Source organism: Wolffia australiana, chromosome 6 (genome assembly GCF_029677425.1).
Source record: "Wolffia australiana isolate 7733 chromosome 6, ASM2967742v1".
Lineage (NCBI taxonomy): Eukaryota > Viridiplantae > Streptophyta > Magnoliopsida > Alismatales > Araceae > Wolffia > Wolffia australiana.
This window is the reverse complement of record NC_135840.1, coordinates 3,948,384-3,973,699: the sequence shown is the minus strand read 5'-3', so window position 1 is coordinate 3,973,699 and position 25,316 is coordinate 3,948,384. Positions and strand designations below refer to the sequence as shown.

General features: G+C 38.6%; 2 protein-coding genes across 4 annotated transcripts; both read left to right on the top strand.

Annotated features, from left to right (window-relative positions):
* The first annotated feature begins 4,115 nt into the window (after positions 1-4,115).
* LOC144704462 (uncharacterized) lies at positions 4,116-18,935 on the top strand. The gene is made up of 9 exons (XM_078576901.1): positions 4,116-4,933; positions 5,024-5,327; positions 5,463-5,721; positions 5,954-6,180; positions 6,223-6,374; positions 6,475-6,830; positions 7,302-7,397; positions 7,540-7,763; positions 18,795-18,935. The coding sequence occupies exons 1-9, from the start codon at positions 4,116-4,118 to the stop codon at positions 18,933-18,935; spliced, it is 2,577 nt and encodes an 858-aa protein (XP_078433027.1).
* On the top strand, positions 18,647-21,727 carry LOC144704702 (beta carbonic anhydrase 5, chloroplastic-like). 3 transcript variants are annotated; one of them, XM_078577219.1, is made up of 9 exons: positions 18,647-19,000; positions 19,085-19,152; positions 19,723-19,881; positions 19,963-20,011; positions 20,354-20,467; positions 20,772-20,825; positions 20,910-20,992; positions 21,158-21,325; positions 21,391-21,534. In XM_078577219.1, the coding sequence occupies exons 1-9, from the start codon at positions 18,938-18,940 to the stop codon at positions 21,398-21,400; spliced, it is 768 nt and encodes a 255-aa protein (XP_078433345.1). In that variant the 5' UTR covers positions 18,647-18,937; the 3' UTR covers positions 21,401-21,534. The 3 variants fall into 3 exon arrangements, with proteins under 3 accessions (XP_078433345.1, XP_078433344.1, XP_078433343.1); XM_078577218.1 differs by having other exon boundaries at positions 18,649-19,000; positions 19,726-19,881; positions 21,158-21,290; positions 21,391-21,727; XM_078577217.1 differs by having other exon boundaries at positions 18,651-19,000; positions 21,158-21,290; positions 21,391-21,727.
* The last annotated feature ends 3,589 nt before the right edge of the window (positions 21,728-25,316 follow it).

The window sequence follows — 25,316 nt, the reverse complement described above, 5'->3', positions numbered from 1 at the left end:
AATCAAACTAGTGAAAATTAATTCAAAATAGATCTAAAATGATTAAAAAATAATTTTACTAATTAACCTAATCTATTCAAAGTTTATAGAATAATTTTGAAAAATCATGGAAAATTATAGTTGAAAACACTAATTAGTTCTACTTAAAATAGCAGGTACTTTTGAGTAGAAGGGAATGGATGAAAAAGATATTATGCTGGTTGAGATGGATATGAGGGATATATGTGTCGATGAGAGATGGAGTAGGGGCGAGTGATGATGGTTTTACGATATCTGAGGTATTAGATATGGAGGCAAATATGCACTGACGAGCAGGGGAGTTGGAGTTGGTGTGCATGATAGTGGACACATAGGCTATCAACGATGATAACCTAGGAAAAAAGGATAAAGATATGAGTTAGAAAAAGGCAAAGATCACACTAACCTAGTCGTCACATGCCTAATAGATAGACTGGTGTTTTTTCTTCACGTGTCTTGATCTTCAATCCTTTAATCCTTCACTTTTGGAGTATAAGAATGGACCCAAATGATATTTCAAATGAGAAAACCTGACAGCTGATTGTAATTAGGAACAAAATACTAGGGTGTCTTTTTTACAAGGTTTGGGGGGGGTCTATTTATAGACCATGATGGTGGATGGTAGAGGAAGGAAAGGTGTAACTACATTCAAAATTTCAGCCCAAAACTTCTTCGAGATCCTTAGATCTCATTGTTTCAAGTTGGAGAAATCTGACCCATCTGATTTTCTCTTGCCTTCAACTTTCTCTCTCCTCCAATTTGTGTGGCAGACTTAGGGATTAGAAGTAAGGTGTTTGATAGTGAATGAATAGTGTTTGTTGGCAAACGAACAACTGAAAATTGTTGTCTACATTCATATTGGATTTTTTGTTTTTGTTTTCAAATGTGTTGCATATTTAAAGACCTTCATTATTGTAGGATAAATTATTTCATAGTCATTCTACCGATGCAGCAAGAAGTAAATAGAAGGGGGTTGCTTGTAGCTGGCCAAGGGGGGAACGAAAAGCAGTTGAGCTCCAGCCGTTGAAATGCTGATTATGAGGGGGGTGAGAAGAGGCCAAAGTGCAATAAGAGAAGGATGATATGTGCCGATGTCAGGAGAAGAGAGGATGGGCAGTGGCCAAGAGGGGGGAAACAAGAAGCAATTGGTGGTCGGCTGTCAAAGTGCTAAAGATGAGATGGGGGGAGAAGGTGTCCTACTATAGTTAACTTTCCACCCATGTGTTGGCAAATGGTTGGGCTGTTCACAAACCATTCCATAACATTGTTCATAGTACCAAACTTTTGTTCATGTTTGTATTGGTTGGCAAACCTTCGACTCCTTGTGAACAAACAAAAAATTTTGTCTAATCCCTAGACAGATTTCCAGTGTCACACAAAATTCTACAAGTTTAAAAGGTCATCAAATTAATTAAACTTACTTCAAAAATTCATAATCGTATTTTATGACATAGAAAATTATGTTATTTTATGAATTTAATGTCATAAAATTCCATGAAAATACCAGAAAATCTGTAAAAATCACAACAGGTTTTGGAAAATATAAATTAATCCTTAGAAACATTTAAGTAAATATAAGTTTATATTTTCTCACTTATCAAAATATTTTCTTCATCATATTTATGTCTGAAAAGTATGCTAAAATAACATAAAACATAGAAAAATTGGAACTTCATTCTAAAACTGTAATAAATCATTGTATAACTTAAAAAGTGGATTTATCACATTTCAATGAGAATAAAGACATTAATAAACCAAATAATTATGAAAAGTAGCGTGTTATTTGTGATTATCAACCCCAGATACCACATTCTCTACCACAACAATCATGTGATACAATGGATCACCTTTAAGTGCTACATGCTCTCCTATTGTGCCACGAAATGTTATACAACAGGAATATGTGGCACCAACCTAGAAAGGATGACATAGTAGCGGATAGGAAGGCCAGTACATCAATTGCGACCATGCACAACAGAGCGAAATGGGGACATAATGGATAATGTAATCAATAACGGTCAAATGAGGATGAGGTTTAGACAGAGTCTCCTACACATCCTATGGTTTGGGTTCAATACTGGGACATAGAAGTTAAAAATGGCATTTATGACTTTAAAATTTATAGTGGAGAGATGCAACTGTTCCAAGACTTAAGATTTTATTTCACAAGTTTCATTCTAAAAGTACTTTGAAAAGATGTATCAATGCACCATAAATATGCATCACATGCTCAATGAATGTAATTGAGATGTTCTTTTCTCCAAGCTGCCTCATTTTATCATTTCTATAGTTATCTATTGGCATTAACAAGGAGAGAGCCTTAATTTTTCCAACACTGCATTCTGTGGCCCTAATAGCTTGGTGACATGTCGTGTTCTTTACAGCATGTCTTGGGGCCCCTCGACCTTCCCAGTATACCTATGTAATCAAGCCATGCACTCCTGACCTAAGAGGGCTATCATGTCAAAGGATAGGAGGGGTGACTCATTGGTCAAGGGAGGCATGGAAATTTTCATATTTTAATGAATACAAAAAATGGTGATGGGATAGATGGTGGGGTGATAACAAATGGATATTTGGGTTATTTCCATGCAGTTTTCGTATTTTAATGAAATTAAATGATTAAATCTATGTTTTGAGTGAAATTCTGATTTATGTGGATTTAATGGAATTTTAAAGAATTTATATGAAATTATATTCTGAAGGAAATTAATTTTCTAATGCAGAATAACTTTTTCATGAATTTCCTGACATTATATTTATGAAGATATTAATTTTCTAAGTCAAGAATATATGTTCATTATATTTTTATGACTTAATATTTATTTTATAAAGAACAATTATATATTTCAGGACTTAGCATTGCACCCCGCCACATGTCTCCATTTGATTTGATCAAATTGGGACCAATCAAGGGCTTCAGCAATGATTAGCAAAGGTAAGCATTGCAAAAATGTACCATTATGTTATCACAAATCTGTTTGGCATTGAGATCCCACAAAAAACCATGCAGAACAGTTAGGCAAGTCCTGATATAAATGAGATGATTAAATAATTGTAATTAAAATGTCCCTCCCTCCACCCGCGCAAAAAGATCAAGTGTCGAGATCAGTGGTGAAAAGATTCCATTGTTGCATCACAATGATATTCCAAATATCCCAAAGAAGGAGATATATAAGAAAAGGAGTATGGTTCATGTCTGGAATATTTACTCTCATCCATCCTTAAGATGAATTCAAATATGTTTCCTTTGCAATATAGATCTGTCACATACCTTTCTTATATATCTCCTTCTTGCAATGTCTCTCCTTTCTTATCTTTCTCATTTCACCTCTTTCTGTCTCCCTCTCCTGATTTTCATGTCTCTCTTTTCTCTAATCTAAAATCTCTCTCTCTCTCTCTCTCTCTCTCTCATCTGTTGAGTTTTGTTTCTTATTTCTCCCATATCTTGTTTTTCATTTCTCATCTCTCTCTCATCTTGGGTCTCTTTTTATGGTTTTTCCACACTGAATTCAGCATTTTATTTCAATTATTATATACTGTTAGTGATATACTATGCTCTATGGTCTAATGGGCCTTGTTCTATAAGCCCATTAGACCTATTATAACTCTTTCTCTCTCTTAGGGTATATATACCCTCTCATGTAACCTCATTAGGGGGATATCATTACTTCCTCTCTCAATCAACCTCCTCCAACCCCTTCTAGGGTTTGTCATGGTATCAGAGCACATGTGCTCTTGATCCTCCTTCTAGGGTTTGACATCACCCTCCGCTACCCAGTATCATCCTTCTAGGGTTTCTAGCGAAACCCTAGACAGTCTCTCCGGAGCACCGCCGCAGCACCGCCGCAACAGCGCCGCAGCGCCGCAGTAGTAGTGCCGCAGTAGCGCCGCAGCAGTAGTGCCGCAGTAGCGCAGCAGCACCGTCGCAACAGCGCCGCAGCGCCGCAGCACCGCCACAGCAGCACCACTGCAGCACCGCCGCAACAACACCGCAGCAGCAGCACCGCAGCGCTGCCGCAGCACCGCCACAGCAGCGCCGCAGCAGCACCGCCGCAGCAGCGCCGCAGCCCCGCCGCAGCAGCACCGACGTCACCATGCCATTCACCGAGACCGACTTTCTAGAGAAGCCCCTGTCCTACAAGGTGGCCCATCCTCTTCCGTCGGTCCCGGAGGTGACACTCCTACGGGGACCAAATCTCCTTCAGTGGACTCGCTTTGTCGAGACCAACCTCAAGGCGCGTCAGCTCTTCAAACATTGCACTGAAGAACCACTGACAGCCGAACATCCGCATCATGCAGCGTGGGATGTTGAAGAACATTTTATTCTCGGCTGGCTGTATACGTACACACTGTCCCCCGAGTTCCGCGACCGTTTTCCCCATCAGACGACGGTGAAAGGCTTTTGGGACCAGGCAAAGTCCTTCTACGGCAGGGAAAACGACTGGTGGAACATTTTTGCCCTTGCAGGTCAGGCCAACAGCCTTCGTCAGGGTTCGATGTCGATCTCCGACTATGCACTTGCCCACAAGAAGATGTGGGATGAAGTGGACTACTACCTGCCGACCGATGACCCGAAGTGCAAGACGTACCAGAACGTGCTTCTCCTGCGGATCATGGGCTTCCTCAATGGCCTGAATCGCGAGTACGATGACATCCGTCGTCATGCCTTGCACCACAAGGAAGGCCCTCCTACACTCGAGGATTTGGTGAAGGAGCTCCAAGAGGAGGAGAGCCACTTCCTTCTACATGGGACTCCCTCTTCGGGACCTCCGGGTGAGTCGACCGCGCTGTTGACCGGACCTGCACCAGCTGCCTCCTCTACTGCCATTCTCCCTACGCCCACCTCCAAAGCCCGACCAGTTGGGACGATGATTTGCACGTATTGCGGCAAACCGGGCCACGAGAAGAACAAGTGCAAGAAAAGAATGATGGATTGGAGAAAGAAGAAGGAAGCCGCAGAAGGCAAGGCCATGGTGGCCCAGCCTAATTCGTCCTCCGCCAGTGCCTCCACCATGACCATGGACCAACTCCAGGCAGATTTGGCTCGTCTCCGTGACCAAATGGCTGCCATGCAGAACCAGTCCACGGCATATTTCGGTGGTTTTGGTACGTTTCATCCTCCTCCTTCCTTAGATGAGTGGCACTGTGGTCATACGGCTTTCCACTCACCTGTCGTCTCGGATACTACCTGGGTACTTGATTCGGGGGCTACCAAGCACATGACCCCGCTCAATGACCGGTTTGTATCCTACGAGAGGCATAGTGGTGGCCGTACTGTCCTCACGGCCGAGGGTGGACGTCTCCGTGTGGCCGGAATCGGGGCCGTATATGTGGACGGCCTTGGTGTGGTCCACAACGTCCTGCATGTCCCAGACCTGCGGGCTGTCCTTATGTCTCCGCAGCGTTTAGTCGATGCCGTCTCTTGTTCCTTTCATCTCCAGCCTGATGGTATGTTTCTGTCTGACAAGGTGGGCCGGACTACACCGATTAGGCAGGAGAATGGACTGCTGCTGCTGGACGATGGGGGCCGTTCCCAGTGCTTCTTGGTGCACCGGACGCTTCGATCGGTGGCTGAGCAACGTCGGGGACGTCTTTTGATGGCACATCAGCGGCTTGGGCACCCGCCATTCTCGACTTTACAACGTCTTGTTCCGTCGTTGTGTTCTGGATTGGACCTTAAGACTTTGGTTTATGAAGCTTGTCAGTTAGCCAAGCATCATCGATCATCGTTTACTCCATCCATGTCTCACTCCTCGACCCGCTGTTCCGAGTCCACAGTGATGTTTGGGGACCAGCACCGCAGGCCAGCTTGAAGGGGCACCGTTACTTTCTACTCTTTGTGGACGAAGCTACCCGCTATACGTGGGTCTACCTGCTAACTGCGAAGTCCGAGGTTGCGCAGAATGTTCACCATTTTTGTGCCATGGTGCAGACGCAGTTTGGTTGGGGCATCCAGCGTTTTCTTTCGATAATGCCCGAGACTTCTTCAACGCCGACCTAGACTCATACTTTGCCGACCGGGGCATTCTCCACGAGTCCTCTTGCATGGCCACACCCGAGCAGAACGGCATGGCCGAACGCCGGATCGGATATGTTACATCGACGGCTCGGACGTTGCTGTCGGACTCCAAGGCGCCGTGGCATTATTGGGGAGAGGCGGTTTTGACGAGTACTCATCTCGTTAACCGTATCCCTACCCAGCTCCTGGAGTTCTCCAGCCCCTTGGACCGGATGAGTGTGGCCTTCCCGAATGCTTCCTTGTCGATGGGACTCCTGCCTCGGATCTTCGGTTGCACCGCCTACGTACATGACACGTCTCTAGCACACACGAAGCTCGATGCCCGAGCTCTCCGGTGTGTGTTCGTGGGTTACTCTTCCCTCCAAAAAGGGTACCGGTGCTATCATCCGCCCTTTCGGCGTTTCTTCATCTCGACAAACGTCACCTTTGCCGAGCATGAACCCTACTTTGGGGATTACTCTGCCTCATCCCGCCTTCCGTTGGATGAGGCTCCTTCGGCTCCTCCCCTGGGGCCATTTCCGATCGTGGAACCCACTGCCGTCATCCTTCCTCCATGATCTCTCTCCCATTGATTCCTATCCGTCGGTGACTCCTGAGGGGTCTTTGGACGTGTCATCCACCTCTCCTTCGCTTCCGGCCACCCAGCCCGCTTCTCCCGCTTCGGCAGCCCTGCCACTACCGTTGGTCTCTGTACCCTCTCCTGTGGCATCATCTTCTCACGGTGATTCACCCTCGTCACCTCCCGGTGAGTTGCCTTCTACTCCCTTGGAGTCGTCTGTTGCACTTCCCGGTGTGTCTCCCCATCTATTGCTTCCGCTCATCCTCCGTCGGCCGTCCATCCAACCTGCTGCCGAAGATAATGATCAGTTGGGATGGCCTATTGCCCTACGGAAAGGGGTCCGTCAGTGCACCCAAACACTCCTTTATCCTCTATCTCATTATATCTCCTTCGACCGGCTGAGTACTCCCCACCGTCTGTTTCTTACTCGGATCGAGTCGGATCCCATTCCTCGCCGCTTAGCCGATGTTATCGCTTCTCCTCATTGGAAAGCGACGATGGACGAGGAGATGCAGTCTTTACTCAAGAACCACACTTGGGACGTCTTTCCACTCCCTCCTGGCAAGAGGGTGGTGGACTACAAGTGGATCCATCCCAAGAAGCATCATGCGGATGGTACTCTCGAACGCCTCAAGTCTCGTCTTGTGGCTTGGGGGTTCACTCAGTCCTATGGCGTGGACTACTTCGAGACCTTCTAACCAGTGGTGAAGATGGAGACTGTCCGTCTTCTCTTGGCCCTTGCGGCTCACTTCCAATGGGTCATCCGACAGTTTGACATCAAGAACGCCTTCTTGCATGGTGACTTGACGGAGGAGGTGTACATGCAACAACCGCCGGGATACTCACTCGGCCCCGTGCCGACTGCGCAAGTCCCTTTATGGACTCAAGCAGTCCCCGCGCATGTGGTTTGGTCGGTTCTCCTCAGTTCTGAATACCGAAGGGTACACTCAGAGCAATGGAGATGCTTCCATGTTCTTCCGTCACAGCCCGACCGATATCTCCATTCTTGCCATGTACGTCGACGACATCCTTATCACGGGATCTGATGTTGCCGAAGCCGTCCGCCTCAGCACCGCTTTGGCTAAGGAGGTTGAGATCAAGGCCCTCGGCCTTCTCAAATACTTCCTTGGCCTTGTGGTGGCCTACTCCCCTCGTGGGATATTTGTCTCGCAGCATAAGTACATCCTTATCACGTTGGGCAAAGGGGAGGATTCGCTGCTGACGAATTCCCACCGGTATCAGCAGCTGGTGGGGAAGCTTCTCTACTTGACACACACTCGGCCCGACATCGCCTTCGCCGTCAACCTGCTCAGCCAGTTTATGCAGTCCCCACGGGAGATTCACCGTCAGGCCGCCAACCGGGTACTTGCGTACCTAAAGGCCTGCCCCGGAAAGGGCCTGCTCTTTCCTCGAGGCACGGACCGGACAGTGAAGGTGTACACCGATGTTGACTTTGCCGGCTCCGTTGTGGATTATCGATCTACCATGGGCTACTGCACGTTTGTCTTTCGCAGCCTCGTCAGCTGGAAGAGCAGCAAGCAGGACAAAGTGTCCCGCTCCAGTGCCGAAGCCGAGTACCGCGCCCTCGCCGATGGGGCCTCTGAAGGCCAGTGGATCTACGACATCCTTCACGATCTCCGTGTGGAGTATGCTGGCCCGATTCACTTCTACTGCGACAACAAGTCGACGATTGCATTGGCCAAGAACCCTGGACAGCAGGGACGCATCAAGCACATGGAGCACAATCGCTACTTTTTCAAGGAGCGAATGGACAAAGGGATCTTTGACCTGGATTTTGTTGCCTCCACTGACCAGGCAGCGGACGTCCTCACCAAGGGACTATCCCGCCCTCTTCTTCAACGTGCTGTGTCCAAGCTCGGCATGGACAACATCCATACTTCGCTTGGGGGGAGGGGGTTGTTAGTGAGATACTATGCTCTATGGTCTAATGGGCCCTGTTCTATAAGCCCATTAGACCTATTATAACTCTTTCTCTCTCTTAGGGTATATATACCCTCTCATGTAACCTCATTAGGGGGATGTCATTACTTCCTCTCTCAATCAACCTCCTCCAACCCCTTCTAGGGTTTGTCATATACAGTGAAGAAAACTCCTTTCACCCCAGATAGGTCAAATCATAGATGTGAACTCATCATTTCTCTTATTTCACAATCCATTGTACCTGATCTCTGAAATCATTAAATCATTTAAGTATCCAAGAGTTTTTTCACATCAAATTGAACACAGGGTATGATCAAATGATGCCTAATCTAATATAAAAACCTGTTTTACCCTTGTTATCTTTCTCTAAACATTTCTTTATCTTTCTAAAATTTCCCTCCTTATCTAGTTCATTGGGGTAAAGTTTCATATAAAATTTAACAATTTTAACCTTTAAAGTCCATTCCCAACATCTGCTACATCGTTTTCTCACTTTCTCTCTCTATCTGTTCATTTAGATCACTTTCTCTGAATATATCTTCACTTCAACAACCATCTCTCTCTAAAATTGATTATTTTTCTCTCTCTGGACCCTACGTGCATCTCTAGTTTATCTCCCTAAAAATTTATCAAAATCTCTCATTTACTTATCCAAAATTAGGGTTTTCATATGTCGTCTATATTCGGGGTTTGAATGGACCTCATGTTAAGAAGACCAGACACAAGGATGCCTATTCACCCACTAATATGTGGTGGGTGTGTAGGGGGGGGGGGAGGAATGGCACAACTAATCATATTGTACCCCCTTAGGAACTTAACCAAAGTTTGAGCAATGTCCAAAACAGGATGAGCCACCCTAAACTAGGTTGAACCAGCCTGAACTGGCCTGGGCCAAGCCAACCAACCCAGGGGCCCAACTCTGGCAGCCCACTTGCTGCCACAATTTCATAATGCCCCCCTTGACTGCCTTAGAGGTAAATAGGGTATTTTTTTGTAAAAAAATAAAAAAATGTAAAAACGTAAACATAGTATATTTTAAATGGTATATATTATGAATATCTATGTGTTCTATATTTTAAATATATTATAGAAAATTATCAAAGTGACATATTGTTCATTTGAATTTTTTTCGGTAATAATAATTGTGAAAAATACTTAAATTTTCAAAATATATACCATTTTAAGTACCCAAAAAAATCAGCAAAAATCATCTAGATTAGTTTACTAATTTTAGTGCTTAACAATGCATCCTAGAATTTTTTTGAAAAATTAGAAATCCATAAAATCCCAAAAAAATATTTGTTTTGCTTTTGAAATTATTTATTTTATTCTCAAGGTCAAGAAAATTCTGAAATTGGAGTTCTACCTCCTGGTTGATCAACCCCTTACATATCCTATATTTATCAGATAGTATTTTACGTGTAAATTTATAGAAAATATTGTTAGTTGAGCCTAAATTATAACATCAATGTGAAACCTCAATATTGGACCTAAGTTTACTAGAATATTTGTGGGGGACCTTATTCAGAACCTTTTAAATCATAGTGGTAGAGAATTGGTTGCAATAGTAATTGGTGTGTTTCTATCCTTGTTGACATGAACCAAAGCTGATGATGCCCCCTTCCACATCTGGTTGGCCAACATTTTCATTAACAGATTACGAATCAAATCTGGTCAGCAAAACATGATTATCTTGGGGTTGCTTGGTCGGGCGATATTGTAGGAGACACATGCTCTAACATGGGATGTGGTTTCTGCTTCAAGCCTATACTTAAGCTTCTTCAGATAGTGACATGATGGCATCAAGGGATGGAGGGAGGTTCTGAGACAAGTTCTAGAGTTCTCCATGGTACCTTAAAGATAGTTGTCATGTAAATGGGGAACAACATTTGAAAAATCTACTAGTAAAATCTAAGCAGCATCTGATAAGGACCCTCAGGATCATTTCAGGAGGACATCAGTGGATGATGGTTCATGGATGAATGGGCCATTAGTAGGCATATGGTTGATGGCATCAAAAGTAGTGGAGTTAATGGGAGTAACATCCCTCAAGTCCACCAAAATGTATAGACAGGCACCCATATCAAGAGGGACTTGAGGGATACGAGTAGGTGGAGCTAATGTCTCATTGTATTGGTGCATTGATCATGTCTGCATTGGGAGCATACATTCTTGAGAATTTTGGGATCCTCAAGATCCTAGGTGGTGTCCAGGGCACGGCTGGATCGGTCTACAGGCACAACTGCAAGGTTGGACGTACCCGGCACCGTGTATTTTGCCTTTTTAAAAAAAGATTATTAAGGATCTTGAAGGTGCACCCACTTATAAAATATAATTTGGAATGAGCCCGTTAGATGCTATCTGGATAGAGATTAAACTTGGTCGATCAGTGATGAAAATTTTCTAGCATTTTGTAAACTTAGGTGTGGAAAATCTTCAAGAAACTTCCTCATGGAGGACATGGATTCAGGCAACCTAGGAATCAATAGTAAATGAGAAGTGCTCGTGAACATTTATTACATGGAGGTTAATGGGCTTGATGGATTGATGAACATAGAACATGGATAAGGGGCTTTTTTCCTTTGAGCATTTGGTGGTGATGTTGAAGATTATACAACACATGAGTCAGCAGCATATCCCAAGGGTTGTGACTATTGTGGACAGGACAGTGGAGGAGGTTATCTACACTTTGACTGACGACCTCTATTTTTGCATCAATTTGAGGATGGAACGCTGAGAATCTTTGGGATCATAAACAGCGAATGGTGCCAAAAAAATTCTCTTTCCGACATAATGTAGCTTTACAACTTATGAGAAATATCTTTTATTATTTGATAAGTCATTGTACATTCAAAGGCAAGTGTAATAATATAAGTCTATATATATATATTCTAACTTATAAAATAATTCTATTTATAAATTTAACATCAGAAATTTCCATAAAAATACAACACAATTGAGAAAAATCCGAAATTCACTGTATGAGTAAAATACACTGCAATAAATATTTCAATAAATCCAAATACATTTTTCTGACTTATTGATCAAGGAGAATTAGGGTATTAGTTTTAATGTCATTGTCAATTTAATTCATTTTGATCAAATAAATCTGTAAAAGTATAAACTCAAATCTGGGTAGAGGTGAGCAAGACGCTTTCCATAAAGTCTAGCCTTTAGAGATAGACCTAAATCTTGAGTTAGGATTATGAAGAATAAAGTGATAGTAAGGCTAATAAGAGTAGTTAGTCATATAACTGAATAAAAAAGTATACATTGATAAAACGAGAAGATAGTGAAAGTTGAGAACTTATGGAATAAGTAGAAACAGGTAATTGTATTCAGTTATAAATTAGGATGATATAAAATAATAAATCTAATCATGAAGAACTCTGAAAGGTACATGTGAGATTTATAGAAGATAAAACATTTTTATATTATTATTATTATTTAACGATTAGGGGTAGTCAATAAATGGGATAATTAAATTTATTATAGGATCATAATACAGAAATAGTAAGATAGGTTGTAAATGAATTATTTTTATATTTTATTCACATTCATGAGTAAGAAGGTGTAAAAAAATTAGAAAAGATAATATACTTCATGGGAGATATCTTTAATGCAATTATTTATTTCATTGATAATTAGGTTATATGTGATATAGGAGACCGAGATATAGTAATTAAAGGAGTTTTAATGTTTAAATAGATAGTCACTAGTATTTTTTTATTTTTAAGTAAAGTATAAGAGGAAGGATGGAGGGGAAAGTGAATAAGAGTATCCTAGATATGAACAACAAACTACTTAATTATATATGTGTATTAATGGAGCAAGGATAGGTCTTGTATATGATAAGAGTGAAACATCTATGGAGATAGGGAGAGAACTTATTTTTATTTTAAGGAGGATTTGATAAATTAGATTGAGAGTAAGGGGTAGATTATCATAATACAATTCGATTATACCAATTTATATTAATACATAGTTTTTTTGATATTTTGATACTGTTCTTTATAAAATTGGAAGAAAATGAGATTAAGTTGGATAAAATATCAAATGCAGGGTAAGAGTTTGTTGAAACGTCTCAAAGAGGCTTTTATAAAAATTTTGATATCAAACACGATTACAGGCTGACTTTGTACCAAAACTAAGAGTCAAACTAAAAATAAAATGTAGAAATCTACCCAAAAAAATCAGAAGTACCAATGGAAACACCTTGATTCAGATGAGTTATGGGGCGACATTCACTGTCCCTGACTTCAATGTCCTCGTCAAGTTCATTCATGCTGGCATGCTTTATAGACATTCTAGAGCTCCTTTGGCAGCCGCCCCAAGCTTTCCAAGCCATCTTGGGGCTGTCACAGGCTCTGGATCAATTAGTGGAAACTAGAACGGGTCTCCCACTACCGCTGTGAATTTTAATCCCAAGAACATTTGATTTTAAGGCTTGAGGAGGGCCTCCCTCCACTGATGATGCAATGCACACCCTGGTAGAGGTATGTAGGGATCAATGGATCTTTTCTAGCGGTCCCCCCAGGGGGCTAACTATCATTTGGCAGAAGGAGATGACGGCTAAAGGTAGAGTTTGACTATTATTACCCTGGCCGCTAGATGTGTACGTAAGAGGGGTCAAGCAAGTTAATGAAATCTCAGTTTTCCCTTTATCCAACCTCAGCTTTCCCTTTATCCTCCACTCCATGTCATTGAAAAAAACTTAATTCACTATGGGTATAGCTCCTGATGTCCTCAAAAACATTCATGACCAATAAGAATATGTAAGAAAAAAATTAGGTAAACTATTTGTTTTAAATCTCGTCATTCAATCTTCTTAACGAAGATCAGACGGTTGAGATTATATCGCGAAAACTTGGCTAGCCCATTATGACACTGGGTTCAGGCGGGTGGCTCAAAGTTGAATCATTTTATTTTTGTTTCTTTCTTAAGGAAGCAGCCTGTTGGGTTGCGGTCTATCTCATTGACTTAAACAAACCCCTTTACCTCATGCACGAGTGTGGGCTGTGTATTCCTCTATACTGGTCCTACTTTGTGCATCTATGGGAGTGGTTATGCCCCATGGTGCTTGTGTGTGGTGCCACCATGCCTTGTGTGTTGACGCTTGACAATTGCTGGCTGGCTTGAGCACTGAGCACTAGATGAGCTTAGTAGCTAGCTTGGCCAACTGGCTCGCCTCATAATAAAACATATTCTTCATGCTTCTCATTTTAACAAAATGTTACGGGCCAAAGTTAGCTCACAACACAATAAAGCCCATATCACAATGTTGAATATATTGTGAATGAGCAAAATTATGAGGCCCCCAAATTATGTAAAATTCATACAAAAAATTGGATTGTAAAACTTTGAATTTTGTGGACTTTGCACTGTCATATATTACTTATTTGTGTGACACTATTGTTGATTAATTTAGAAAGTAAACTAAGTTATTATTGATAAAATAGAGAATGGATCTCCTTTGATATTTGATATTTGTTATCACAAAATCTAAGGACTTGAACCCTGTTGAGGTGGATAATTCATATATATTACATATCAGCTTGATCTCCTGGATTAGTCCAGGATATAAAGTTATGTTCAATAAAATTGTATAAATATAATAAAAAATCTAAAAAACAATATTGGTGTGATCTGCTGATTCATTTGAGCAAGTAGGACTGCTATAGTTTCAGACGAATTACCACTTTAAATAATGAAAAATAAAAAAATTAGAATATAGTCAACAATTGAGTTATTTTAAGATAATTAATTACATTGAGATTGAATTTCAATCCTTGTACAAATGAGTAGATATTTTATCTATGTCTTACACGTTGGTTGACGCTTCAATTAGTTCACCTTCCCTGCCTAAAATATATAATTCACAGTTGTCCCAAAATACGTTCTTTAAGGAAGATGAATATTTCAGAACTATATTTGATTTTATTTTTCGATCAGGGAATAAGATTATAGTAAACTACAGAGTTCAATTTTTTTGACAAAGGTCTGATAAAGCTTAACTTGGAATTTTTTTCAGAAGTGAGAAATTGTATAAAATTGCAGCTAACTCGCAACAAATAAGGTAGGTTATAGTAGCAAACACTTTGACCCAGAAGTTGTTAACTCCAAAATGCTTTAACTGGATGAATTCTTGGCTACCCGCTTTCAATTATATTTAAATCATTTCTTTAAGCATGTCCAATCTTCAGATGTGTATGAGGGCAAGAGAGTATGCACTGAATTGTGGATGATTTCAGAAAATCAATTAAAACCTGAGTACATATTAGGGTAATTTTAGAGAATAATATTTACCCCAAGCCAATCTATATTAACTTCCAGTTAAATGTCATTAATTCCCTCGAGGTAATCAATCATTCCCCCTGGGATCCTAGTGTCACCTATCTCACTTAAAGACTGGACTAAATGATCATATTAAGAAATACTTGGTTGTTTAAAATGTATCCACCCAATAATAAGACTAGAAAAGTGTGGAAGATAGTAGACAATTTTGAATTGTTCATCCTAGCACACCCATGAGCACCAGCTCATTTGCGTCTAATTTTAAAACATATACTGCTGTAACCCTAAGTTAAATCCCAGTAATTTCCTTTCCAACAGGAAATAGCTAAAGGTTCCTCTACTGACTGAAAAATGGCTTTGTTCCATCTTAAGTTTTAGAGTATCTTTTTAATCCACTATCTTTTATAAATTTTAGTTAGAAGTTGATACCATCAATCGAGAACATGACCAAAAGATGGATGTAAAACATCGTTTGAAATAAATAATATTATAGTAAATTATGTATTCTCCATCAATCACTTCAAAGAAGATATGTTTGATATCCAAGATCAGGGAGACAAACCTTACCAAAGTTTTACAGCTGTTTGTGTTCCACCATATTTTGTAGATACCAATAATACCAAGGTTGTGTGCTCACCATGATTCCAGGAGTACCAGGAAATTCCTCCCCATCTATGTCATGTCTGCTAACTAATTGCATTTCATGGAGGCCTATAATTTTGTGTCATGACTGTGAATTCTCAAATTTCAGGGTGCATCCATTTCTGGTCAACCAACAGGACTTTTGGATAAGGCATTTTATGCTGAAGAAGAAACTCTGTATTTGAGATGTGGTTACTATTGTTATTGTGTTTTGTCCCATCAGACAACGATATCCTCTGAATAACTTCACTTTGCCTCTTTTTCACATTTATAAATTTTATCTTGATGGCAGCTTTTTGGTATGGCTATTCTGAATGACTTGGCATACTTTTGTGCTCCTTGTGATTTTCTGAAGTGTATTGAAATTTTAGAATTGATAATCAGTCATGCAGAACAATAGAACTTTGAATTTGGGATACAAGAAATGATTGGTATTAAATTAAAGTGGTGATTGAATTTGCTCCTGTATTAGCGCAATGCTTGTATTTTGTGGATTAGTGTTTATTGCTGTCACTTAAAACTAATGTAAAAAAATGATTAATCATTTATCTGCAAAGCAGGATGGAGATCATAAAAATAATCATGATTCTAACAGTTTAGATATGCTTAATAAAACATGAATCACTTGTAATGTTGACGATGATGCATTGACATTTGTCTAATATTAATCTAATGACTTGATGAATTGTTTCATCTTAGGAAGCTATGTTTTTCTTTCATAGTAGACCTTATAGTTTGGGAAACATGAAATAGAGAAAATTTCTAAACCCATGAAATCTAAGATATCAAACTGATATTACCCATAGGAGTTTACTAAATCTACTTCATTCTTCATTTAGGATAACCTCAAGTCATATAGTCTAGTTATTCAAGAAGGTGAATTTGGTTATAACTCCTTTCAGTTTTTACCCTAGTATGAGTTCATTAAAAAAATTACATGGGTATCCATCACATAAACCTAACAAGTTATTTTCTATATCCAATCATACTGGTGTCTTAGATCACATCGACTGATTTCTCAACATGCTAAGATTTTTGTTTAGCACATCGATAAGAAAAAATCAAAACATGCATTAGTGCACATTTACTCCATTTCTATTACTGATTATTATAATAAACATACACCAATCAGTCATTACTGGAAAAAACATGATTAATTTTATTTACTAACTAATTTCTAGTATGAATTATTATTATCATATATATTTCTAATCTTAGACTAACCACACTTGAATTTCTTAAGATCAAGTGGTGAGATTCTTGTCACTTATCAAGGTGATTTGAGTGCAAGGACTTTAGTGGATTATTAAGCATTTGTGCAGTCAATTTGGGAAATAGTACCTGAGAAAGCCGTCCACTTCATAACAAGGGATATTAAAGGCTGAAAAAGACATATTTGGGTGGTCATAACTTTGTCATTATAGTTCCACATTTTTTGCATATGTTCTTAACTCAAATCTTGTACTTATGTTTCATATCCAGAAAAATATAGGACGTGGATTTGAGGGCCAGATTGATCCATTCTGACCATCCATTATTGGGGCACTAAATCAAGAGAAATGTGTAGCACTAAACAATATTCTTAATATATGTATATAACTAACAAGTAATTGGGGAAGGGGGCCAAAGAGTGGGATTCTGGCTTAATACACTATATTTTATATTTTAATATATAACATAAAATAATTGTTTTAATGAATATAACTCTTCCTCAAAATAAACACTCTAATTGTAGAAAAAATCCAACAGAGTAACATAGTTAGTTATATACATTATATGTACTTATATTAATTTCCAATTTATTATCGTCATTTAACTTACCTTCCGAATTGACACAAACATTATGGGATTTTAGAATTTCTTGGAGTGAGATATCACTAACAGATACCTACCTATCATAAGAAATACATGCTTATTATAAATATAAAACATACTGTTTAGAATCTCAATCCACTTTATTTTCTTAAACAGGTTGTATTTTTCTTGGAGTGATATGTTTTAACAAATCCCACATGTTACGTCTCTAATGAGGATTGGTTCAAATGATCACTAACAGATACAAACCTTCCATAGTGAGACCTACTAAAGTCTTGCATCGAAAGCACCAACTCATCAAAAATCAAATCTCAGAAGTTAAAATTGATAAAAAAAGTACACAGAACCAGGATGGGACAATGATTGTCCCATCCCACGTCCCAGTTGTTAGAGGTTTGTCCAACTCATCTTGACTCAAATATTGTCGTCTATGTCCTGTCTCATTCGGAAACCATCCCATCTGAGATATTCTCATCCCGTCCGACATCTAGGACGAAAAAAATAGGTCACCCTTTTGAACGCTTGGCTCATACTTGGCTTTCCCCCTCTGCTCCTGCTCGGCTATAGTTCCGGATCATCCAGGGCGTGGACGATGGATGGGACGGGACGAAGATAGTCCCGTCCCATCCATATATTTCAACTTCGTCCAAACCGTCCCATCCAGGGATTCGTCCATTGAAGAAAAAAATCGTCCACGTCCCGACTTTGCCAGTTTCATCTCGTCCACAGAAAAACCGTCCCGTCCCTCGTCCCAGATGAAAAAAAAATCATGTTTTAAATTTTAATATACTTTTCTATTTTTTTAGGAAAATATGGAGGAGAGAGAAAGCGAAGGGACATATGTACAATTCCTTTTGGGTGGCGCCGGTTTGCACGCGTGATAAAAAGCAAGGACTTTGATGCAAAATGTCAAGGAATTGATTAAGCGATGCCATGAGGCAAGATCTTAACCGTCGGAAGCGAATCCGATGGATTTTTGTCCATCCCTTAAAGTCCGTCGTCCGAGACCTCCTGACGGTTTTTTCATCCGACGATAGGAAAAGCGTCCCGTCCGTCTGTCCCGTGATGAATTTCCGTCTCGGTTTTCGTCTGATCGCGCAGACGGGACGATTATTTTGTCCTGGGACGAAAAAACCGTCCCGTCTGCGTCCCTGCACTATACGCTCGGGCTTCCCTCTTGGCCCCTGCTCGGCTTTCCCTCTCCTGCTCTCGGTTGGCCCCTACAGTCCCCTCAGCTTCCTTGCACTATAGATCTGAGCGCCACGTGGGAACGTTCCCCACCGTCCATTTGTCACGTGCGATGGTTTCCATCGTCTTCTACTCATTTATTTCTCGCTCTCTCCGAAGATCCCGGACAAAGAAACTGTAGATCCTAGTGGCTGTGGTTGAATCCCGAGCTGACAACGCCGACCCATTTCATATCATCCACAAATTTGATCTGGGTCGCTGTCGTTCATCCACATCGTTTTCTCCGTCGATCAAATTCCGTGGTTTTCCGTGCAGCCAAAAGGGCCCTTTGATCTTCGTAGTGATCCGTACAACGGGTTTCTTCCGCTTCTTCCTACCATTCTCGTGCTGCTTACTTCGCCAGCGAAGCAACAGATCAGTTGCTTTCCCTATTTGGCTTCTCTTCTTTGGGATTAGCCATGGCGACAGCGCCGGTCCGGACAACTCCAAATTCTCTGGTTCCCTCACAGCATGTCGCTGAGGTGTGGTTCAATCTTATCTCTGGATTGTGCGTCGTCGTTGGGAAATTTGGGTAATTTGTGCTTTTTTTTCTTTATTTGTGCAAGATCGGCTGTACCTCGGTGAAATTGAGCATGATTAGGCGGTCGCCTCTCATGATTTCCAGTTGCATGAAGTAAGCTCTCGGCGATTATCTTTTCCTATTTCTGTTGTCCTTTATTTTGCTCCTATTTCTATATGTTGCTGTGTGATATTGTACTTTTACTTTCTAACTTCTACTACTACTTTCTAACATTGGTTGGAAGACCATCTGGTTTTTTTTTTCTTTTCTTCTTTGTTGTCATACCTCTTGGGCAATTTCAACAGATCTGTTAGATTTTCTTCATACGGATTCTGCCACTGTTGCGTCCTCGTCGCAAAACAATGGCTTGATCATTCTCATCTTTGTTTGGGCTTGAACAAATAATGATGGTGGATGATTATGCTAATGATAGCTCTTGACAATGAGGATGATGATGATGGTCTTATTAAATTCTCCATCTTAGCTTCGAAACCGATGGATGAAGACGAATGAGGATGCCTCTTGGAAACTGGATGAAATTAATGGTTCAATCATCAATTGATGGATGACAGTGATGATGATGAAGCTAACTGTCACTGAAACATCCACAAAACTTTTGCTATAAAGTTTTCTACCTTGGAAAATTAAGTTGCTTGTTATGATGTATTATCCCCTTTGTTGCAGAAGGTTATCCATGGCTCTGGTTAAGGGTGTTAGAGATCCTGCTGCTCTGGTGCAAGAACTTGACGAAGACGATATACAGACTAGAGAAAGTTCTTGTGGGGATGATGCATTTGGAGATCTCAAGAATAGGTTTTCGCGTTTCAAGAGGCAAATATATTTGTACGTGGATTCAAGACTTCTACTGTGCATCTTTACTGATAACATTATTTTATTTTATTTCACATTATTTCACATTATCAGGGCTAATCGAGAACAGTACAGCTGCCTAGCCGAGGCTCAGTCTCCGAAGGTAATTCTATATACAATTCTTGCTCTGCACTTGTCAACTTTTACAATCGGTAATCCTCTTCTTGCGTTGTCAGGAAATATCTGCTTTCTTTCTATGTTTTATCTATGATGGATCAGATAGTATGTAGTTAAGTGAAGCAAAGTTCTCGTTCCTTATTTGTTGTATGAAACATGTTTCTTCGTTATTTCTGGGTTTGTTTTTAAATCATGTTGCTCAGTTTCTGGGTCCTTTGTTCTCAGCTCGAATAAAACTGCAGACTGAGAGATGATTCATCAGTTATATGTTCACAAATTTGTAGGGTGAAAGTGTAGAGATTCTAATAATCTTATGCTTTTGAAACAGTTCATGGTGATCGCGTGTGCAGACTCTAGAGTCTGCCCTTCTACCATTCTAGGGTTTCAACCAGGAGAAGCCTTCACTGTCAGGAACGTCGCAAATATTGTCCCACCATTTCAGGTATTATTTAAAGCAGGCGAGTGCTGTATTAGGTTGGTAGAAATGGCGCAATTTTCATCATCATCGGCATCATCCATATTGTAGAACAAGATAAATGAAAATACGATGAGGTGAAAATGACAAAATGATGATGAGATCACGATGCTGGATTCTTCTTGTATGATTCAGGTGTAAAAAGTAATGATGACATTCATCATCTTCATCCTGGATATTGAACCCTAGGCTGTAGTACCAATTCAAGTTTTTAGATTCTTTAATCTGTATTCTCCATCTGCTTATGCGTCAAATGTTCAACTTCTAACAGCATGGACCCTCAGAAACTAGTGCAGCTCTGGAGTTTGCTGTAAATTCCCTGGAGGTACATTATTACCTGATAAAACTAATCATCAGAGGATCTCTAATCATTTGATTTGAAAACAAATGTGTGAATTTTATCCTACAGGTTGGAAACATTCTTGTTGTTGGACATAGTCGCTGTGGCGGCATTCGTGCACTTATGAGCACACAGGAGGAGAAAGATGACAGGTATGCTTGCAGCTCACTCGTTTTAGAACCCTAAACCCTGAACCCAATAAGCTTCAAATTCGATGGAAAAACCCTAAATCCCTAATAGCTCCAAACAGTACCGACGCACTTAGTTTTATGAAAGATTATTGAAAGTATAACATTTTATTTTTATCATCTGGTCAGCCCTTTGATTTCGTCCGAGGCAGATCAAGGCTTCATAGGTAAGTGGGTTTCTGTGGCAAAGAGTGCTCGACAGAGCACAAAGGCAGCTGCTGGAGACCAATGCTTTGATAGGCAGTGTGAACACTGTGAGAAGGTTGGAAAGATTAATTTCATCAACACATTAACTAGGTAGAATTTTATATTTCCATGCCAGTTTTATCTAAAATCACTCATTTGGGCCTCTGTTGTGGCAGGAATCTGTAAATTGGTCTTTGAAGAATTTACTCTCCTATCCATGGGTGAAGGAGAGAGTGCTGGGTGGTAAGCTCGCCATCCATGGCGGGTACTACGACTTCGTCAACTGTAGCTTTGAAAAGTGGACTCTTGCTCTTCTGGAGGAGAAGGATGGTGCCTTCAAGTGTGAGCTCAAGGATCAGGCCGTTTGGTCATGAAGCCAGAAACTAGGTAGCCGAATGTTTAGTTATTGGGGTGAATTAATAAAAAACCAAGTGTTTTGGATGCCGATGTACCAATAGACCTTTGTCATCTCTTATTATTTTCCAATAATTCATAGCAATCATTCATTTTTCATGGGTAACATATACCGGAGAGTGCCATATGCGTACACTAGAAGATTTTGAGTTAATGACGGTTTTAAGATGGAAGTAAATTAAAAAACATAATCTAAATACGGGGAAAAACATAAGTAAATGTGGAGAGGAGAATAATTAAAAGGTTACTTTGATACTTTTTGGTGTGGCCTAATAGAACACTTCTGCAATTGTTCATGCAGTATTAGAGACGTGTTTTACTTTCTAAATTTCGGTTGGATCCATTAATGGTATTAAAATATTTATTTTTTTATTAGATGTGAAGGGACAAAAAAAGAGAGGCATGTGTGTTCAATCTCTTGGATTAAAGAGTTGGAAGTTGAATTTTATGTTACGATTGTATCTGCTACATGAAAAGAAATTGCCGAGTTCTATTGGACCAAAAAACTAATAAAAGTCTCAACTATTGTATGCGAGGCAAAGGAAACAAAATAGAATGACAAAAAAAGTATCTTAATTTTTTTTTAATTTTAGATTTTGCAAATAGAGCTGAAGCAAATAAAAAGACAAAAAAAGGATTCACAGACAAACGCATGACAAACTATTCGTAAATACAAAGGTAAAAAAAATGGACAGAGAGAAATGTTATGATAAATTGTGGATTTATAGTTATAGCTCATATAGTTTACTATTTTCTCAAATATTAAAAGAACTAATCGTGGGAGGTCACTATATTCATACATTACTTCTTAGGATTATTATCTATGAATCATCAAAATTCCCAATACTTTGGTTCAAGATTAAAAGTATATTGATAACATTTCCGATTAGATAGAAGTGGAAAAAACTTCCATTGAAAGTGGATGATTATGCCATAAATTCATGATAGTTTGCAGAAAATAATAATAAAGTTTTCTATAATATTACATGAACTATTTGTGATTTAAAGCCATTTCCGTTGCACAAAAAAACTCAATAGTTAGCTTAATGCCCATTAGAATATGATATTGTAAATCCAGTTAATTTTTGTGATTTCAATATATTGGTGGGTAAGAATTATGGAGCTTGGCCTTTAATACATGATGAATATTAATAATTGGTTATCTTCGCCAACGCATTCAACACATATAAATCTAGTTATTGATGCATATCACTTGTGTACGAGATTTTTAAAAATATTCTATACAAAAAATCTCGTTTGGTGGACTAGTATTTCATATAAGTATGCTGAATGATAGAAAGGTTTGAATTAGAATATAAAATTACTAAAAAATATATCGTACTTATAAAGATAATTAATTATTTTTAAAATATCAGATTATTTTAAATAATTATCTTAATACAATTCCCAATTTATTCATAAAAATAAATCAGATAATATATATGACTTTAGTTTTCTATTAAATGTTAAATTCAAAAAAAATGTATGATTTTTTAGGGCTTTGATGATTTGCTCCTAAATATTATCAGATATTATTTAGTTAATCCAAATACGTGGATACCAAATTTTAATCTTGAGTGATGATAGCTACCCATTTGGTTTACTTTATCATCTAAATCCCTTTTTAAGCACAGTAAACCTCAAGTATTTTTCTGTCAAATAATGAGTCATTAATCAATTTCCAGATTGGAATTCACTAGAGTCAAAGCATCATCATATGAGGCAAAGCTAAATAATTTCCAAATTGGTTTATAAAGCTGATATCAGCATATACCTATAAATACATGATAACTGGTACACATAAGTGAAAACTAATAACATATGGTAAAATGAAAATTCACTCGGGTATAGCTAAGAACAGTGGAAGGCAGATGATGTCAAAAGTAGCTTCATGATAGAACTTCTAGATGAGGACACTGAGTTTTATAGATGTACGCATCAAACTTTATAAACCTTATAAAAGAGAGAACACATCTCATGAGGCACCTCTCGAAACCACATAAAATATCATTATTAAGAAAAGTTAAGATCAAAGTTTTTATGAAAAATGAGATCGAAAGACCCGTGGAATTGAGGGGTTTCTTATATGAATACATTCATACTTTTTGCTTTCTTAAGAAAATAAGTCATCACATGGTAAACCCAAATACTATATTTAAAATATGGATGACTTTTAATGTAATCAAACTATCCTATTTTGGGGCATCCGGCATTCTCAAATTAGAATACTGAATTTTATGAATAAGCATTAGTTTGGATCACAATAATAACAACCTAAGTTAGTCAGTTTCCACTTCAAACTTAATATATATATATATATATTATGTGATATATCTAATTATATTTTCTCTCAAATAAAAATGTAATCAGTTATTTATGAAATCAGAAAGGGGATGAGCTAATCAACTAATGAATGTACGTCAAATAACAGGAAAATATGTATTAGTATATTATAATTGTTAAATATAAAGAGCCCAAAACTAAGTCTAGTATTAGGTTCTGCTACTATTTTTAAGGGTTGAATGGATTTTATGATGTTGTATATGAGATGATCAAATGTTTTTATCCTTTTCCTTTCAAACCTTTTGATGAAATCAGTGGCAATGTATTTGTTCATGTATTCAATGGATAAAAACATTGATTCCAGTCTCATTAGAAGCAGCACCTTGGAAGAGGAAGACATGTTTAAAGACTAATGATAATTGTGATATGATGACATCATAATTCACTTAGCCATTACATGTATTCTTGGATTTAATAAGAAGAATTTCACATACATTATGACATATATATAGTATGAATGAAATAGTGAACTAAGTGTGCAATGTGAGATGGTCTTTCTGGACATATATTTTTCAAATTATATTAATTTACCCTTGATCTCATTAATTTAGAGGTCAACTGAATCCATTAATTGGTGTGTCCAAATTGTCTTAAAAAAATATATGAGTAAAATCATTTTAACGCATTCAAAGTTAGTCATATTTTTCATAATGATAGAATCACTTTAGTGCGTTAGATGAAATTTAATCCAAAAATCACTTATATATGATATTAAAATATAAAAATATAATGAAGATAATGATGTGTTACTTGTTAAGATATTTTCATGTTGTAAACAAGTTCAACTAATCTCTACCTTCATCGTAAGCATGCATACTCTAGTGCATCTTATCTGATTGACATACAACTTTCTGAATATGAAAAATCAACAGATGATTTAATTCATGCATATCCTAGTCGAAAGGAATTATTTTTCAAAAAAAAATATTAACAATACAAATGAAAAGGTTGAAAAATTATATCATGTGTGAAAAAGAGAAATATGAAACATAATAATAAATAACTATATTTTTTAGTAATTCAAATATTAATGTCTATATAAAAACATTTATTAAGTCATGAGAACTCTTTATCGAGAATCTGTGAGTGTATTATTTGTGTCATTTAAAATTATATTCATGTCATAGCAGGTTTCATTAACAGTAACATATAGATTTTTTTGCTATTTTTCATAATTTTGATTAATTAATTTTTTAAAATTAATATCTTGATATATATATCCGGGTTTTAGTGCATTTGATAGATGAATGACGATAAAAGCATTGGAGGAAGTTATTCACATTCACATTCACAATGAGTGCTTTATCTATTAATTAGGCTTGTATATTGAATATTATTATGTTAT

Coding starts and splice junctions, on each gene's coding strand:
- LOC144704462 (XM_078576901.1), top strand. CDS start 4,116: ATGCCATTCACCGAGACCGACTTTCTAGAGAAGCCCCTGTCCTACAAG. Junction 5,328..5,462: donor CCGAGGGTGGACGTCTCCGT/GTGGCCGGAATC, acceptor TTTCATCTCCAG/CCTGATGGTATGTTTCTGTC. Junction 6,831..7,301: donor GTCGTCTGTTGCACTTCCCG/GTGTGTCTCCCC, acceptor CCTTCTAACCAG/TGGTGAAGATGGAGACTGTC.
- LOC144704702 (XM_078577217.1), top strand. CDS start 18,938: ATGGCGACAGCGCCGGTCCGGACAACTCCAAATTCTCTGGTTCCCTCA. Junction 19,882..19,962: donor TTCAAGAGGCAAATATATTT/GTACGTGGATTC, acceptor TCACATTATCAG/GGCTAATCGAGAACAGTACA. Junction 20,993..21,157: donor CAGGAGGAGAAAGATGACAG/GTATGCTTGCAG, acceptor TCATCTGGTCAG/CCCTTTGATTTCGTCCGAGG.